The following is a 19167-nucleotide window of genomic DNA, read 5'->3' on the forward strand; positions in this document are numbered from 1 at the left end:
GAATTATGTAAAGTGGAACTATTTTGGATATAATTCTTTTCAGCGGTCTCACAACTCAAGAAAGAAACGGGAAATTGCTGAGAAACAGAGAGATGGTAGCAGAAAATTTTCTTTGTTTGCTGAAAGAAAGTACCAGACCCTTGTGAGTATTTTTCAAGAGCTGTGAATATTTATTTGACAGAGGATGGGGCAAAGGACTTCCCTGACCAATGTATTTTGACTCCCAGTTTTCCTTTTCCTTCTAGAACTGTAGTGTGAATGTGAACTGTGTGAACATCCGGTGCCCACTGCAAGGGCTGGACAGCAAGGCCTCTGTCATTCTTCATTCAAGGTTATGGAACAGCACGTTTCTAGAGGTGTGGCCCTGCCGTGAGGCTGTCCCCTGGAAGTCATTTGCCACCGCCTCAGACATTTCTCACTTCCCTAATGCATCCACTAACTGTCTCCAAACAGGAATATTCCAAAATGAACTACTTAGACATTCTCGTGCGGGCTTCTATTGATGTGACTGCTGCCACCGAGAATATCAAGCTGCCAAATGCAGGCACTCAGGTGAGAGGTCCCCAACTCCATTCATATTCAGAGCAAGTCCCTCTTCCCTCTACCCCATGCCCATGGCCTGAGGTCATGCTCTTTGGCCCTCATTTCCAACCTAGCCTGGGTACCCCCACTTAATGATAAAACAGATAGTGTCTTAAGGAGCTGCCACCCCAAGCTGTATTTTGAAGAATCACTGAAAGAAAGAAGTCAGTCTAAGGTCATCTATCCAGTAGCGCCCATGGTAGGTTTGAGAGCTGTCAGCTCAGTGAAAGAATGGGTGCACCTCGCAGCCCTGTGGAAACCCTGTGTCTTATGCCATCTCTGGTGCTGCAGCCACTGTTGGTGTGCCCTCAGTGATGGAATGCCCATGGCATGTGTGAGCATAACAGCTGCAGTTATCAGAAAAGATCTCTTTGTGTATAGATTCAGAATTGAACCTTGTAAAATAAGTCCCTGGTTATGCCCCTTGGAACAAGTCTAAAACAAATTCTCTCTTGGCCATGTAGCAGCCTTTCATATAATTGAAGGAAACTGTCATTCCTCCTTGGATGTGTCTTTTTTATTTTCTTCAGAGCTACGTACCCAGCTATTCAGTCATCCATCATGCGGGGCACAGCCAAGCTGTTTCCTGACCTCTCCCTTTCTGTCCCATAGGGACAGAGTAGCTGAGGTGTGGTCTTGCATCTGAGCACCACACTTCTGTCAGTGCAGCTTAAAATTTAATTTTTAAATGTTTGCTGAGAAGTGTGTTTGAATTTCTAGCAGGTGGTATTTTTGTGTTTGTGTTCTACTGAAACTTCAGGTGTTTTCTTCAGAATTTGTCATCAGTCTATGTTTCCAGTATCCTGTCTTTGAGCAGATTTTAAAATCCTAAATGCATGCCTTTAAATGTATCCTCACATTTTATGTGATTTGCTTTTGGTCCATTGTTTCAGTTTGCAAAGTAATTTTGAATCATGATCATTTGCTCTCTCAGCTTTCTATCCTTGCAAGTTTTATCTTTTTCGGAACTGAGAAGCATACCTTCTGTGTCTTCTTCCGGGTAATTAACAAAAATACTGAATAGGACTAGGAGCAGAACCTTGCAGTGAACCTTTGTGGGGGTGCAGAACCCACAGACACTTGAATTAAGATCTTGAGGTAGAATGACTGTCATGGTGGGAACCGTGGGAATGTTTTACAAAAAAGGCTGGAGAAAGAATAATTATGAATTGCTATTTTTACATTAATCTGCTGGTCTGCTTATGGAAATCTTCGAACTTCAGTCATTTAGCTAGCTGAAAATTCAGTGAGCCTCCCTGATCATTCTGGTTTCTGAAATATAGTGGTCCTTAGGGTGTCCTTATAATTTGTCATCCAAACCAGAATACATTTGTCTGGGACAAATGCTAAACTGGGCAGGAAGGACACTGGGACAAATGGTGTAAACCAGGGTGGTCTCAGGCTCACCAGGATGTACAGTCACCCCGGNAAAGAATAATTATGAATTGCTATTTTTACATTAATCTGCTGGTCTGCTTATGGAAATCTTCTAACTTCAGTCATTTAGCTAGCTGAAAATTCAGTGAGCCTGCCTGATCATTCTGGTTTCTGAAATATAGTGGTCCTTAGGGTGTCCTTATAATTTGTCATCCAAACCAGAATACATTTGTCTGGGACAAATACTAAACTGGGCAGGAAGGACGCTGGGACAAATGGTGTAAACCAGGGTGGTCTCAGGCTCACCAGGATGTACAGTCACCCCGGCTTTCTGTTATCACTATAAATTATTCCAGCCCAGCTTTCTACATCTTACCAATAAGGCATCATAATGGACTTGCAAGTGAACCACACCTTCCCTGAGAATCTTTTCTCTGCATCTTTGACTGAAGGCAGCTGCTGTAGCTTTCTGCAACCATAAATCAGTAACTTAGAATCACTGAGTTTTTAGAGCTGAAAAGAGAATACTTTAGAGAGAAGGGACTAACATTAATTAAATGTCTACAATTTACTATTTTATCATTTAAACTTAAAATGCCAAGGTGGATATTGTACCCATTTTACACACAAGAAAGCAGACTCGGGATTTAATATGGAAGCAGACTCGGGATTTAATATGGGGTACCAGCTTGAAACCCATAACTGACTTCAGGATTCCTGTTCTTTGACTCTGTGACACTTGGAGGTCTCAAATTCAGATGAGAAAACTGAGTCCAAGGAAGGATGTCTCTCCCTCAAGTCACAGGACCAGCAGGGAGAGTTGAGACCAGACCTTGGGTTTCCTGACTCCTCATCAAATGTTCTTTTCTTCTGGAAGATGATGGAACTGGGGGCTCTGTTATCCAGTCTAACGGCTGGGTGACAAATAAAAATGAGATTCTCTTGGGCATTTTATGTTCTTAGGACCTGGAGAACTCATGCTTTCTAACGGGAATTAGAGTCTTTGCTGTTATCCTACTTTAACAGTTGGTAGATTTGCAAGTGAATTATTGGTCTCATTCTAGAACCTATTTCTTTTGAATTGGTAGATTTGCAAGTGAATTATTGGTCTCATTCTAGAACCTATTTCTTTTGAAAATTAAGACATTTTCTTATGGCTAGTATCCTGATGCCTCCTCTATTTTCTGTGATTTCTGAGATGCAATAGCTCAGGTATCATATCTACACATTTCTTTAAGTATTTTAAGGTGTGGTTTTTCTAGGCCTGAAGATTTGAGCTTAATTCAAGTGTCAGAATGCCTTCCTTTTTTATCCCCTGTCTTATTGTGGGTTACAATTTCATCTTTATCTTGGTTTCATCTTTTCCAGTTTAAAGATCACGTTCATTGGAGATAGAGGCAAAAGAGGTTGAGTAATTCAGTCTTGTCTTTTGGTCTTAATATCAAAACTTCTCATTGCTTTTACTCTAATCTTGGCTTAAAAAAAAAAAACTAAAAAAATATTGTTTTTTATAACCAACCAAATTCAAGAGTTTTGTAATCACTCCTCAATAGAACATTTTTAAATTCAGACACTATCGTGACAAAGTTAGAGCATCTGTCACATAATTGAAATAGGTAAGATGGCATCATTTTAGCATCAGTTAAATAAAATGCATCCAGTTAACAAGCACCTATTAAAGACACATGTGTGCCTTCACTGTGCTAGATGCTAGAAAAGCAAAGTTGAATAAGATATGGTGTCAGTTACGAATTTCATGCTCTAAGAGACAGAACCAGCAGAGAATTGTTGAAGTAAGCCAAGGAAAGAGGGCTTGTTTATTGGTTGTATCTATATACCCCCACTTCGTTCCTAAGGAAGCAGGTAGAGAGTACACAAGCTTCCTGGCTGCCAAAGATAAGAGAAAATAGGATAGGTAAAAATAAGTACACCATTCTTCAGGGGAATGAGGTTTTCTTTTCTGGCTCTATATTCAGAGAAGAACCTTTTATAAGATGGTTTCTTATATGAGGAACACTCGCTAACAGTGGATGGTGTCTTTAATAGATACTTTTGTGGGCCGAGCCCATGGCACACTCGGGAGAGTGCGGCGCTGGGAGTGCAGCAGCGCTCCCGCCGTGGGTTCGGATCCTATATAGGGATGACGGGTGCGCTCACAGCGCTCACTGGCTGAGCACAGTGCGGCTGGTCTCAAAAAGGACAAAAAAAAAAAAAGATACTTTTGTAAAAGATATAGGTATTTTTTGTAATAGATACTTTTGTAAAACCACCTTTATCAGGTGGTTTCTTATACTCATGTTCGATAAGAGTGGGGTGTATTACATTACACAGTAATTTAGGGAAAGTATTTTTGCAGTTGGCAAGCTCACGTGTTCTAAATAAATACTTTTGTAAAACCACCTTTATCAGGTGGTTTCTTATACTCATGTTCGATAAGAGCGGGGTATATTACATTACACAGTAATTTAGGGAAAGTATTTTTGCAGTTGGCAAGCTCACGTGTTCTAAGCACTTACTAGTGATCAAATTTAATGAATCAGCAGAATTTAAGCCTCTTTTCCTCTTATGGGCACATTATAAATGAGGTTTACATGCATAGGTCATCCCCATGGAAATACCTAAATTTTAATGTGAAACTAAAGGAAGAAAATTGCTTTTGTAGTTGTAAAGCTCTACAGTAGTTTCTACTTACCTTCAGCTGTCACTGTTCATCGATAACGGTTGCTGAGACAAGACAAGCCTTCTCAGAGCTCTGGGAATTGTAGCCCATGGTTTGTCCCCCCTTACCTGGTTCTATGCCAGCTCTGCCTTATTACCCATCCCAGCTGGAGAATGACTGTCATTCCAAAAAAACCTCAGTTGACAATTAAGTGAACAAACAATAAAGTCTTGCTGACTGGCCTCTCACCTTACCAGACCACATCTGCTCTTTAAATGTGTAGCCAGCCCAGCCCCTAACATGCGTCCTCCATCTTTGATGCTCAGTGAGCTGCTTTACAGCATCTGAAAGTCTCCAAGTTTGAATTGATTTGAATGGTGGCCAGACCCAGAGCTTAGAGCTTCAGCGGGATTCCCACACACCTACCTGGCCACCCCAGGCTGCAAAATCCACAATTACATGTTCAATCCTTATGCCGTTGGATGTTAGATTGCAGCCACCAGGGGAGTGGTCCCCCACATCCTCAGCCATTTTAAAAGCACTCACACATGGTGTGATTATAGTAAGGCTGATTTGCCATAGGTCAGTCTCCACTCTCCACTTGTGGATTTACCAGAACTTATTCTTACAAATGTGGATGGCCTTTCCACATGGCCACCTTCCCCTAAGGACACACTGTGGGCCTTCCATGTGCTAGATACTAAGGAAGCAAAGTTAAATGAGATACAGCCTAGGCTAATAGAAATCATCTGTTTTGTTAGCATAGTCTGTTTACCAGCCGCATGATGATTTTCTTCACTGGCCCCTCACTGTTTCTTCTTTCTTGCCTCCTTTTTGGATGCTGTATGATGAACCCAGTAATCTCAAGAAGGGGTTGATTTAGCTTCGAGCTGGGACACCTGTTGGGGGAGGGAAGGTGAGGGGAAGTGAGCCACGAGGCCACCCTGGGGCTGGGAGCTTGGGGGAAACCTCATTTAGAGCATAACAGGAAACATGGTAGCTGATGAAGGTGTTTTATGCCTACCTGTTAGAGTCAGTACAGTTGGCTGGAAACTCCAGATGTGAACTCATGCCTATTAAATGTTTAAAGAAAAGCAGTTCTGCTGCTCTTATGTATTTTCTGTAAGTCGAATGAGGTTGATAAGCTGTTTTCTAGTAGAATTGGGAAGGGAAGTACTTTAATAAAGAAAGTTTGAAAAAAGAATCAGTGTAGAAGTATTGAAGCACATGTAGACATAGAAGTGTTTTTATGCAGCATCCAGGGTTCCTTACTAATATAGACTACTTGAGTAAAAACATTTTTCAGGAGGTAAATGCTTCCTCTGAGTTTTGTTTACCCTTTACATGCTCTTAATTCAGAAATATGAGAAACTTCAAGCCAGTAGGTCTCTAATCAGTGTAGTTTACAACATCAGGTTCATAGCAGCACCGGGTCTTTTGCATGCTTTGAAAAATAGTCCCTTGCATCACAAAAGTCGGTTTGTCCTAAACCCACATAACTGAGTTGTTGTAAATTGCCAAAAGCAACTTTTTAGGTTTTTGAGTGAAGACTATGTCCATTTAATTGGTATTTGCCAACTATCAAATGTTTAGAGTTTAAGCTTTTCATCAGCAGCATCTTAAGCTCTAAACTGCCTCTGAATGAATCTAGGGTCTAGTTTGTTCATACACATTTTTGTAGAAGATGGCACTGAGCTATTTCAGAAAAATTTTAACCTTTTCTTAGGATATCAATAAGTCATGCAGCTTTATCCCTATTTTCATATTTCATAACATCTTTAAAATCTGAGTGAGGAATGTAGGCTAATTGTGTATATGCCAACTTCTTTCCATTGCCAAAAATTAATTAAAGGGGGATCATTCTCAAAAAGATATCAGGGTATATAGGTGAAATAAGATTGTGTATTGATAATTGTTGAAACAGCATGATGAATACTGATGGTTTTTTATTATGGTTTTTCGACTTGTTGGTAACAAAATATTTTTTAAAAGATAAGTTAGCAAAGAAATAATCATTTTGTCAGAACACAACCTAGCATTTTCCAGGTTCTAGGAAAAGATCTCCAAGGAATGCCTCTTGAAGCAATGTTATGTTATTAAGAGAAAGGATCTTACATCAGAAGGTCATCTCATCTGTCCATAGGCTGCATTGTCTAAAGTGTGTTCAGAAGCAGAGTCAGAACTATAACTTCCTGGTGTTAACTCTCACCCTAGCTTAGAGTGATGCTGCTTTCTCTTACATCCTACAGGTTCGTGTGACTGTGTTTCCCTCAAAGACTGTCACTCAGTATTCAGGAATACCTTGGTGGATCATCCTAGTGGCTGTTCTTGCTGGGATTTTGATGCTTGCTCTATTAGTGTTTTTACTATGGAAGGTAAGTCATATCTGGCATTTGGGTTTCATGATATAAACTTTTCATGTTCAAAAAAATGTGAATTAACACTAAATAGTATGTTTTCTTTTCATCCCTTCATTTTTCCCAACATTTTTTTATGGAAATTTTCCAACACAGCAAATCTGAGAGAATTTTATAGTGAACACCCGTGTATCTCCTATTAGTTTGTATTTAAAGGAGCATTATTTGCACATTACAAGACTTTTCTTAAATGAATGAATTTTGATATCTCACATATAATTTAGCATGTCTGGCAAATAACAGATTTAAATTTTATTACTTTAGCATTTTCTTCACCTAACTAAAGTCTGGATCTAAGCTAAATTGTTGGGTATCAGATTAATCTGAATCTGTATCCCTGCAGAATTTCAACTTCTGTAAAGAAATGTTCATGGCAACCATTGGGGTTCATTATACTTGCAGCTAGATTAGGAATAGAAAAGCAGGAAGTGAATGAATAACTCTATCCCTAGGTGTCATCCTAGCCTATATCAAACGTGGGGAAGATCTGGGCTCAATATGATGGTCCTCATTAGAATTTGGTCCTTTGACTGCAAATAAAATGTAATCTTCCCCTTCTCTCTACCAGTAAACAGTATACGTAACTAAAAAGTGTATATGAGATAGATACAAACTTTTGTTACCAAAGATTACAACCTGTAGATTTTGGATTATTCCTAGTGAGTAATGGAGATCTACAGTCCCTTATCTACAATTCCAAAAAGCTCTGAAAACTGAAAGTTTATAATGACTTACTTGGCAGCAAAACCTGACATGATGTGAAAATTGGCTGTTTATAGTCTTTATCCTTTATTCATTATTTCGCTACAGAAATGTTAACATTTTGATTATAGTGACATTATGTATGCAGCATATTTTCTAAAATGCCAAAAATTCTACATTCCTGAACGCGTCTGATCCAGAGGGTTTTTGATGAACCAGCAACCACCTAGGATCAAGCCACTCTCTTCTTTTCCTTGGATCCAAGAGTATAATAGACAGGGTTCAGTATTTTCTTAATTTCAAATACTGGACATCTCATTTTTGCTTTATTTTTCCAAATAACTTTTTTTTGCCAATCTGAGATAATTTTCAGATGTCCTCCAAACACGAAATTGAAACTTGGTATCTTCTCACATGAAGACTGCTCCTGGCATAGGGTTTTAGCCTGTTTGCCTCTGACGTTAACCTCAGGCGGTAGGTTCCTCTGACAAGCACCATCAGGCAATATAGGAGATGCTCAGAAAATTATTTGATATCAAACACTAAATTTGGGAGGCTGGCTGATTAGGTCAGTTGGTTAGAGCTTGGTGCCGATAACACCAGGACCCAGGGTTTGATCCTTGTACCAGCCAGCTGCCAAAAAAAAGTGAAGTTTCAGGTTTGATGTTTGAGGATGGTCTCATTGTGCTCTCTGGAAGAGGTCACGGGGACAGTCTTCTTCAGAGCAGGTCTTATTGATAGTCTTTAGTTGAGGGTGAGACAAAGCAGTGAGTTGAGAGTTAAGAAACCCAAACTATAATCTTGGGCAAATCATTTCACTCCCTGGGCTATGGTTTGCCTTAGCTGTTTAACACGTGGATTGGACTAGAAAATCTCAGTGGTTTTCTTGAAGCTCTAAAATATGCAGATTCTCAAGGGGACTTAAAATAATTAGATAACTTCTACGACTCCCACATGAATATCACTTTTATTACTTTATACTCTTTTTTCTTAAACTGAATTCTTTGTTTTTATATGTTAAAGTCATAGAATTGTAGCGTCAGTGGGGATTCTTGTTCAGTGGCCTTTAAATTGGGTTTTGTACATCCATGTAGGTGGCCAAGCTAAAGTAGGCAGATGGAGATCCCCATGTCAACCAGAGCAGTTCTGATTTTACCTGCTTTAAATATTAGGATTCTGCACAGGATTTTGTTTGGAGGTAAAAGAAAAATCCTCCAGACTGGTCCAATCACCTTCAGTTTGCAGACAAAGACACCCAGGGATATTAAGAATGTTGCCAAGTGGGAGGCAGGACCAGCATTCTCGGTTCCTGGTTCCTTCTTCTTCCCACCCAATTTACTTGCATATATTATTAAAAGTTGACTGGGTATGTTCACTGTGTTCGCATTGGGAGTCGCAAATAAATATCTAAATAGTCTAGATCAGTGCTGCCCAGTAAAACTTTCTGTAATGTTAGAGATGTTCTCAAGCTGCTCTGTGCAATATGGTAGCCACTATTTACCCTCAGCTATTGAGCACTTGGAATATGGCTAGTACAGCTGAGGTATTGAATTTTAAATGTGATGTAATTCAGCTTAAATTTGAACAGCCACATGTAGCTAGTAGCTACCATATTGTACAAAGCAATCTAGATTTTTTACCTTCAATGTAGATTTTTACCATCATGAGCTGCCAGACTAGGAAGCAGAATTTTGCAGGAGAGATTTATTCTACTAAGTTATATGTCAAAATGGCAGGCAGTTCCATAGCCTTAAAAACTAGGTAAAAAGTTCTTTATCACTGAATGAAGGAAATTATAGTAGGAAGTGGAATTATACTTTTATACTCATTTAGAGTGACCTAACCTGAGGAGCATGGGTTCCTACCATTTAAGGTTTACATGGTAGTTCAGAATTTGGGAAAATGACAGCAATCATTCTTTTATGATGGTATATTCGAATTTTTATTGTGATTTCACCCCACAGGTTCAAAGGCTTCAAGTAGATGGCATTTGTTCCATAAAACTTACTGTAAAAGGCAGAAAAATACTCACAGTATATCTGTATTTTATTTGGATTTGGGTTAAATTTTACTTGGAAAATTTACTTTCTTATCTTTGTCTCAATAAACCTCAGAAGTCAATCTTTTGCCTCTTTTGGAGTCCATATTTTCCTGTAAGAAGAAACCACCCAAAGCTATAATCAGATGTGTATACATTTTCTCTTTTAGGATGACTTTTGTCTTCAGAATTTCTGTTACAAATAGAAAAATCAATTATCTGACTAATATCATCTGTATAAATACCTAATCAGAGATCCATGGTGATAGTGTGTTGAATGCTGTCACAGTGTAACATACAGTACAGTGGCTGTTCACTTTTGGTTGATGGAAAGTGTTCTCTTTTTTTAAAAAAGCTGTAACTAGAAAACAGGTTAAAATCTGAGATGTTCTTTTGTTTAGGTCTCATACAGGAAACTGTGAAATTGACTAAATACCTTGCTTCCTTGTAGTGTGGTTTCTTCAAGAGAAATAAGAAAGATCATTATGATGCCACATATCACAAGGCTGAGATCCATGCTCAGCCGTCTGATAAAGAGAGGCTTACTTCTGATGCATAGTATTGATCTACTTCTGTAATTGGTAATTGATCAATGTTTTTTAATTGCTAGCTGTGGGACCTGCTATGGTTGTGGTGGCTAACTTTAAGAGCAACAGCTTGCTATGTGTGTCCATTAACAGATGTTTCCAAATGTCCACACTGGCTTGCCTTGCTTGGATTTATTTTATTTTATTTATTTCACTTGAAAGCTCTCAGTATTTTTTTTTTTTTTTTTTAAAAAAACTGCACAAAGAATCTTTGGTTGCAGGTGAGTTATTCTGTGTTCTTTTAAACATCAAAAAAAAAAACTGCACAAAGAATCTTTGGTTGCAGGTGAGTTATTCTGTGTTCTTTTAAACATCACCCACAGCAATGAGGAAAATCGCAATTTTTGTATACACCAAAGGAGGCTTTAGGCCTCCATAGTAGCCCAGTTTGCCACGTGTTGTTAATCCATTATGTAGCATCCCACTTGGAATTCCAAAAATGCTTAAGAAAGTATTCAAGATTTCTTGCCCATTTTGGAATTTCCCACAGATAGAAGCTTGTGTTGACTGTCTGATTAACCTGTTGCATGTTGGAAACATTGCATTTCTCTTGATGAGGAGGCTCCCTCCCTCACTGTCATCTTTTTACTCTCCATGCTACACAGTGATTGGGGAAGGCTTGGAATGCTTTTTACTGTTGCTCAGAAATTGTTTCATACTAGCTAAGCATGCAGCTTCCTTTTCCTGCCTGTCTCTTTCAGGTCAAAAACCATTATAACAAACTATGATTATTGGCATGAGGGGCTTTATCACCAACTTCAAAAGACAGTCCTCTACCAAAGTAACCTTCAATATAGAAAATTTCAGTACAACAAATGCTCTGAACAGTTTTTATTTCAATTTGTTGTAATGGAGTTTGACCAAGTTTCATGTTCCTAGAGATTTTATTCAAGCTTGAGTCTCAGTTGATTTTAAGTTCATGTTTTGCTTTTCTTATTTGTATATCCCTGGAAACAGGAATTGTCAGTGATTCCTTTTTCCAAGTTTTTGGGCATGAGAGGGTGAAAATACTCAATCCCTTTCCATGGCACTGTCATGATGAATCCCAACAATAACATTTCAATGTTACATATCATCTTTAATTTCCTTCTTTGTTTAAATGAGGCAGGCAGCAGTGATGTTTTGTCATATATAAGTACTTTGGCATTTTTGCACAGAATAATAAATGAGTTCATATAGAAATGGCCTAGAGCAAAACTTCTTGGTCCATTTTGCTTACAGTTTAGTGATAACTAATTTTATCTTGCCCCATGGCATTTATATAACATCATTCAACATAAATGTTCTGTTCCTGTTGATGTCACATAATAAACACATTAATCAGCCATTCTAAGCATCTTCCTCATCCTTCTAAGCTGCATTTTAAAATTGAAAACACACCTTTTTAAAAAACATTTTATTCATTAAAAAATTCAATCTGAATATATCAAAATTTTTCAGATATATTCTCAATAAAAATATACTTTGTGTCAGATTGAATTTTTAAATGAATAAAATATATTAACCATTTAAATGTAAGTATCTTCTTTCTTTTTGTAGAAAAAGAAGAGAAATTAGGGAGTGCTTTGAAATTCAGTGTAGTGGTACTTTCGTCAAGTCCTATGTGGTATATGATTGATTTTATTGCAGGACACAGTTACTACATGATTTATTAATGAAACAGCTTAATTGGAAGCACAACAGCAAATCCAGGCAATGTAAATTACCTTCTAGCTAATGAGAGATGTGGTATGTGGACTAGAGCCTCTGACAAGAGAAGGTTCTTAAATTGACCCATTGGAACACTGGCATATTCAAATAGTAATTTGTAAAATATTTGTGACCTGATTTTCATTTTATTAGTGGGAGAGGAGCATGAAATAATTTTCAGTTTAGCTGTTTCAAAAACTGTTCTTAAAATGATCTAGTAATCTGAAATTAGATCCTTTACATATAATATTGTGGTTATTTTTTCTAAGTGGAATCAATGTTTCATAACCTCTTAAATCCTTAGTAAAGAGGTAGCTTACATTGTTACAAAATGTAAAGAAAAGATAAAAATGGACTTTTCTTCTAGTTTTATAGCTGTTCTCTTCGTTTATCCCCACTGGCTGTTATTTCTTTTCAACCTATTAGTTCTTTCTTAAAAGAAAACTGTGTCTTTTTTCCTTAGTCCAAAGATAGACATAGCTGAACAGAAAGCTTAGATATTCCCATTTAGTGCACTTGTTTTTCCTGAGATTAATTCATTTGTTTCTTCTCTTCCCCACTTCTCCAGTGTGGATTCTTTAAACGCTCTAGGTACGATGATAGCGTTCCCCGATACCATGCTGTAAGGATCCGGAAAGAAGAGCGGGAGATCAAAGATGAAAAGTATAATGATCACCTTGAAAAAAAACAGTGGATCACAAAGTGGAATGAAAATGAAAGCTACTCCTAGTGGGGGCGGGGGGGGGCAAAAAAAGCCTCACAGTACCCAAAGTGCATTTTTTTCCCCAACTCAGAAATTCAAATGGATGTAAAAGCCTGTTTGATACCTGAAGATTGATTTCAGACTTGACTACACACAGTACGAACCTACAGTTTTAACTGTGGATATTGTTACTCAGCCTAAGGCTCCTGTTTTGCACAGCCAGATTTAAGACTTGGAATGGATTTTTCTTTAACTGCCTTAATTTAACCTTCCGGGTTGCCTTTGTTTTTGGTGTGGCTGACTTACACCTGCCGGGGAAGGGCCTGCCCAGTTGCACTTCCTCCCGACAGCATGACTGGAGAAAGGCACCCACAATCGCCTGTGCTAACAGAGTGGCCGCCCAGTTGCACTTATGCGACTTCCTCCCGACAGCATGACTGGAGAAAGGCACCCACAATCGCCTGTGCTAACAGAGTGGCTGTCCTAACCTCGCCACTGCCACTACAAACATCTTTCCCATAGAACCTGAAAGTTAATTGTTCCACATCACAAGACTACGCCATCAGGGTAGTTGTTTCAATTTAAAGTGCTGTCTTAAATGTGCAATAGAAGGTGATGTCGCCATCCTGCCATCTTTTTCCATTTCCTAGGTGTGTGAGTACTTGCTCACGCCAAATGCACACAGGTTTCATTCTCCCTTTTCACTAAAACACACAGGTGCAACAGACTTGAATGCTAGTTATTCTTATTTGTATATGGTATTTATTTTTTCTTTTCTTTTCTTTTTTTTTTGGCAAACCATTTTGTTATTGACTAACAGGCCAAAGATTCTCCAGTTTACCCTTCAGGTTGGTTTCAGCAATCAGAATGAGAACATGGGAGGTCATTGGTTTGACCCAAATTATTTACTGCAAAATGAAAATAACAATTCTTTGTAAGTGTACCAGAGTTGTTTTAATACCTTAAACTTATCTGTAAATTATACCCTCTCCTTCATGGCAGCCCCCATTCCCACACCAAAAGGTTTGTTTAAGAAATAGGATTAACTGTAAAATGTTTAATCCTTATCAGACATTGGATATTTTTTAGATTAGAGCCCTGTGTGATGTTTCTGAATTTCATGCTCTAACCTTCAGGAACTCTTAGAGAAAATGGGTTTGTTTATTGAACTCTAGTGCAGTTTACTCACTGCTGCAAATACTGTATATTCAGTACTTGAAAAAAATGGTGAGTGCCTATGGTGGATCCAAACTGATCCAGTGTAAGACTACTGAATGAATATCTGCCACCGAAGCAGTGATTCTAGTCAGATAGGACATCATGCCTTTTAAGCTTTTAAATATTATTGGAACCACTTAATCAGTGAGTCAATGTTCTGTTTTTTGTTTTGTTTCCTCCCCTATCTATATTCCCTGACTTACTTTGGGACTACTTTAACAAGAACGTTAAATTGTTTTTTAATTGTAACATTGGCGAGGGTGAGACTTATTTCTCTGTACATTCAATAGAGACTGAGTAGATATGAAAGCTGAAGGCTTTTCTAGTTAGCATGCTTCAAAATGGTAAGTTAGGTGGGGAGCACCAGCAAACAGGTGCAGATTTGTTTGGCTGTGATGTAAGCAGTGTCTCAGTCTTTTTAAAGAACAAAATATAGCTGTATGTGCCATTGTTTCTTTGGAGTTTTAATTTTTTTTTTCTTCTCAGATATCTTATACCGTTAATATACTAAGGACATTATTCTGGTTATACTTTGGAATTTTCATTCTCAAAAATAGCTTTACAAAAGATGTTTTGTTTACAAAAATTTCCCTAAAACAGGTCATAACAGTGTTTAAAGTCTCAGTTTCTTACTTGGGTAACTTGGAGCCTAATGCACTGGCTTTATAGGTTACTAAGAAGCTGATATTTTGACAGTTTTTAATAGGCCTTTGTTATAAAAATGAATATTCTGAAAAGGGGGGTGGGAGGGTAGTTCAACAACAAACAAGAATGTTATGGTGTTTAAATTTATAGTTGTTAAAACTGTCATCTCAAGTCAAGTCACTGGTCTGTTTGCATTTGATACATTTTTATACTAACTAGCATTGTAAAATTATTTCATGATTAGAAAATACCTGTGGATATTTGTATAAAAGTGTGAAATAAATTTTTTATGAAAGCGTTCACTGCTTAGTAACACAGCATTATATATGGGAAACAAACCCTAAAATTATAAATGACAACTTGAATTGCCTTTATTTTTATTTCATCAAAACTTTAGTAAACTAAACTTTTCAATGTTTTTATTTATTCTTAGTGTCCCATATAATCTCAGATCAGCCAAAGATATTAGTGCCCAAAGAAATGCAATGTACATATGTTTTTTTTTTCCTCTTTTGCTTCTACTGTTTAATTGATGCTCAAACCCTTTGAATAGTTTTCCTTTATAAATAAAAGAAAATGGTCTTAAGGATGGTTTATTCAAGATACCCACCGATTGGGAGTTGTCTGTGTGCAACTGATTCAAAGGCTTATGCCTGTGAAGGATAGGGTATTATTTGGCAATGATACCATGACATGAAGAATAAAAGTGCTTATGGCTAAGTTACTCCCTTCTTAGAACACATTTTGGATATAAGAGCAGTCCAGCTATGGCATGGGCCATTATATTAATCACCAGGATTGGTTTGGCAGAAGCAACCAGTCAAAATATTTTCTTCACCAAAGGATTTCATTTAGATTTAAGCAGTTTTATGAAACTTATCTAGCTAGATTATCACAACTTAATACAAGAAAATAAAGTCTGTATATAGTGCCCAAACAATATAGTATGCACTGACCTAAATAAATTTACAATCTAAAATGTATTATCTGTCCAGTATATTAGGTAATAGTTTTCCACTATAGTTGGTATTATATATTAAGTCAGACTTCTTGGTTCTTTGAAGATCAGACAGGTGTTACCACCTAAAGAAATATGTGGTTGGTACTTTTTAAAGATTTGGGCCAGTGGCTGTAAACCTTTTTTAGCCTCAGTTCACATATCCAGTTCTATGGATATACCCAGATTAAATCACTACAATAATGTGTAATCATTAATCTTTTAGATAGTATAAGTGACACGGGCTGGAGGTCATGGCAGTGCTTCATATGACTCCACCCCTTAGCCTCCCTCTCAAATCATTCAGCAATGCCTGTGATTGATAGTGGTATCATTATAGGGTTATTCTTGGATCTATTTGAATTCATAGAAGAAGTCATTGCAGTGACACTTTATTATTGGGTGGAGGTTACTTGCCACAGACCTTACAGTGGGTCAGGCATAGTCATGCTTATGACATGCCCTGTGGCTGAGAATCAGTATCCTAGGATGTGGGGTGGACGTAGGTAGAGAATGCTTTAAATTGTCTAGATCAGAGGAGTAAGGATAAGACCAGGCCTTCTGCTCTAAATGAAAACATCTCAACAAGAAATGAGAGGTCTCTAGGTCACTAACCACAAAAGGACAACGTGGGAAGACTGAGATTGAGAGTCTGTTTTGTCTTAAAGGAAAAGAGTGTAACACTGTAGGTGGTTGGGTTCCTCATGAGTACATCCTCAGGGCTGAGAAAACACAAATGTGGAAGAGTTGTTTGATCAACTTGGTTAGCATAAAATAAATGATTAAAGGCAACTCCTCAAGACCAAAGGATAGGTTGCAGCCACTGTCACATCCAACCACTTGCATTGAGAAGGCAGGGTTCAAAGAGGTGAAGAAGATGAACTTCAGAATGATTTCAAGACTGGCTGTTGCAAAGCTAGTGGGCATCTGTTCTTCCCATCGTTCCTGATTGTGGTCAACTGCTTGATAAGTGCTCGACTGTGGTAAGTGCTTTCTTTCGTACCTTAAAAAAACAGGTTTTGCCAGCTCAGACATCATATCCAGATGTTAGAATGTGAGAGTGTTGGGTACTAGGGACTGAGGCCAGTCTGCAGAGGTGTTACCAACAGACCTTATCTAGGAGGAAATCCACAAAAGGGATTCGTGGCCAAATCCTCTGACTAAGGATAAGTGAATTGTAAAACACAAACCAGAGCAAGAAAACTGGTCCAGTCCAGAGCAAGGGTGGGACCAGGTGCCACAAAGGGCAAAACTAATCAGGTAATGGTTGATGATTACACTGAAGTGAGGGAGTTGAGTGCAATTTTCATAGCACTTAGCAAAGCGTAAGTGCCTCAATCTTGTTGCCCTTGCCCTGGAGCCATCTAGTCATGCTGCCTGTGCCAGAGTTATGGAAACAGGCCCGTGATGTGAGAGGTCAGATAAAATGTCTCACTGTTCGTTCTTCTAGAACACCTGCCAAAAACTTTAAACTACAGGGTCGAAAGTGTGCTGCTTTTGTCATCTCAAAGCTTAGCAGATAAGTATTCACCAATAACCAGTAGATAGATTTAAGTGAGCATTCTGTTATGATCCTGGCATTGTGAGATGGACATGTTTTAGTCATTTTCTGTTTGGAAATAAATGTTTAGGGTTGTTAAATTAGGGTCTGGGCACATACATACAAATGAGACACTGGCTCTGACCTTTTAAAGGAAGCTAATGTTCTAAAACAGCAGATGGTATTGACAAGCATAAGTGAGTTCACTTTTTACAGGTAGCAGAATTAAAAACCTTGAATTAAGATGTCAGTGGTTGGCATATAAGGTCCTCTGAGCTACCTGATCCTATGTGGATGGAACATGCCCCTGGAACAACTCCATTCCCAGAAAATTTGGAGTACTTGTTCTCAATGTGGGCTACGTTCAAATCACCTAAGAAATTCTTTTAAAAATCCTGATGTTCACACTGACTACATCAGAATCTCTGCAAGTGGGACCCAGGCGCTAGTGCTGTTTAAAACTCCCCAGCTGACTTTTAAAGTGCAGCCAGGGTTGGGAACTACTGCTTTAGAGGTCACTGGATGGCCTGAATATTTATCAAAAGGGTTCTGCTTGCTGTGTGGAAATGCCTCATTTCTGCCTGGTACTTCTGTGCCAGTAACAAGCTGAGAAGCTGGAGGAGCATTTGCTGTAAATAAGGAGGCAATTTAGTGCATAAGAGCATGGCTCTGGAGTCAGGCTTTAGGGGTGAATTAGCTTCATTCACCTCAGAATATAATCTGGGGGCAGTTACTGATATCTCTGCACCCCAGTTTCTTGATCTGTAAAATAGGATTGATAATAGCACCCATCTCATAGGTTCTTGTAGGCAGTAAATGAGATGATCTGGAAGTGCTCATTAAATGTTAGCTATTTTATTATACTTGTTTATTATGTAGAATCAAAGCGTTAAATAGGAAGCATGGAAATCTAGTTCTACTTCCTCATTTCACACATGGGGAAACAGTTTATTTTTGTCACCAGAACTTTTTGTCTCCTCTTCTATTTCTATTATACTAGTATGTGTATTAACTACAGTCTGTATGCCTAAGTACCCCTCCACTATCTAAGAAAAAACACTGTGAAATTAACTCTTAAAGTGCTTATCAACACAGGTCATTTTGAACAACAAGATTGACCTTATGTCTATGTTAAACTCTGTCTCAGCCCTTAATACAATGACCAGTGTTGGGAAAATAGAATAATCAAGACCCCTCACCTTAGGTCAGGTTGGGGGTAGTATGGCACATTCTTTGTAAGCAAATTGTGTGTGGCAGGGTGGAGTTAGTGTGCATGTGCAGTGCCATGACCTTGGCTGATGTCTGCCTCAGGCATCCACCAAGTACAGCCATGCTCTCCAACCTACAGCTTCCAAGGACCTTTTTGCTGGTTACCTAGCTCATAGACCTAGGGGACCTCTGGGGACCCAGCCTGGCATGTGAAGGGTTTGTGACCCAGTCTGGACAATGGGCTTGAGTGGTCTGTGAGCTCCAGACCCAGTCCTAGCTCGACAACCAGAAAGCGGGTTTGGGTTGGGTCAGGGCATGCACATAAAATCAGTGTGTTAAGATAATCAAGTAGACATCTTGAAATTGTCATGTACTGATTCTAATTGATTTTTTTTCTCCTGAAATGGAAGGGTGTCAAAAGAGCAGATTCTTTTTTTGAACCGTTTCTCAGTTCCTTATACACTGTCAATTCTTCGGTTGCCTTTCCTGGAAGGCAGGCTGCAGTTTTGTTGCTTCCGTTTACTGCCGTGCAGAAGAGGAAATGCCCCAGAGCCCATCTCACACTTGAGTTATATAATGTATCACAGGCCAGAGTTTGAAAACTCAAAGTTCTGCCCCCCACATGGCACCATAATGCACCAACTGAAAGACCTGTTAAAAGAGGAGGAAAAAATGCATTTTACCCTAGGATGACTGGGGGCTGTCTGATTCCAAGGTGTCGTCAAATTGCTAATGGTACTGAAGTTCCAGGATTCTTTTTTTTTTTTTTAAGGTTTTTTTTTTTTTTTTTTTTTTTTTTTTTTT

At 38.5% G+C, this 19167-nt stretch overlaps 1 protein-coding gene across 1 annotated transcript in view; it reads left to right on the forward strand.

The window, feature by feature from the left end:
• Positions 1–15218, forward strand: part of LOC103603820 (integrin alpha-6-like) — a gene marked incomplete at its 5' end in the record, with an annotated part of 17390 nt that extends 2172 nt beyond the window's left edge. Inside the window, 6 exons of the mRNA XM_008588407.1 lie at positions 44–142; positions 246–356; positions 454–552; positions 6868–6993; positions 12620–13085; positions 13159–15218. Coding sequence (XP_008586629.1) covers positions 44–142; positions 246–356; positions 454–552; positions 6868–6993; positions 12620–12781 — 597 coding nt within the window. The remainder of the gene's footprint in view (positions 1–43; positions 143–245; positions 357–453; positions 553–6867; positions 6994–12619; positions 13086–13158) is intronic.
• Between the last annotated feature and the right edge of the window lie 3949 nt (positions 15219–19167).

The sequence above is a fragment of the Galeopterus variegatus genome, unplaced genomic scaffold (assembly GCF_000696425.1).
Source record: "Galeopterus variegatus unplaced genomic scaffold, G_variegatus-3.0.2 Scaffold4803, whole genome shotgun sequence".
Lineage (NCBI taxonomy): Eukaryota > Metazoa > Chordata > Mammalia > Dermoptera > Cynocephalidae > Galeopterus > Galeopterus variegatus.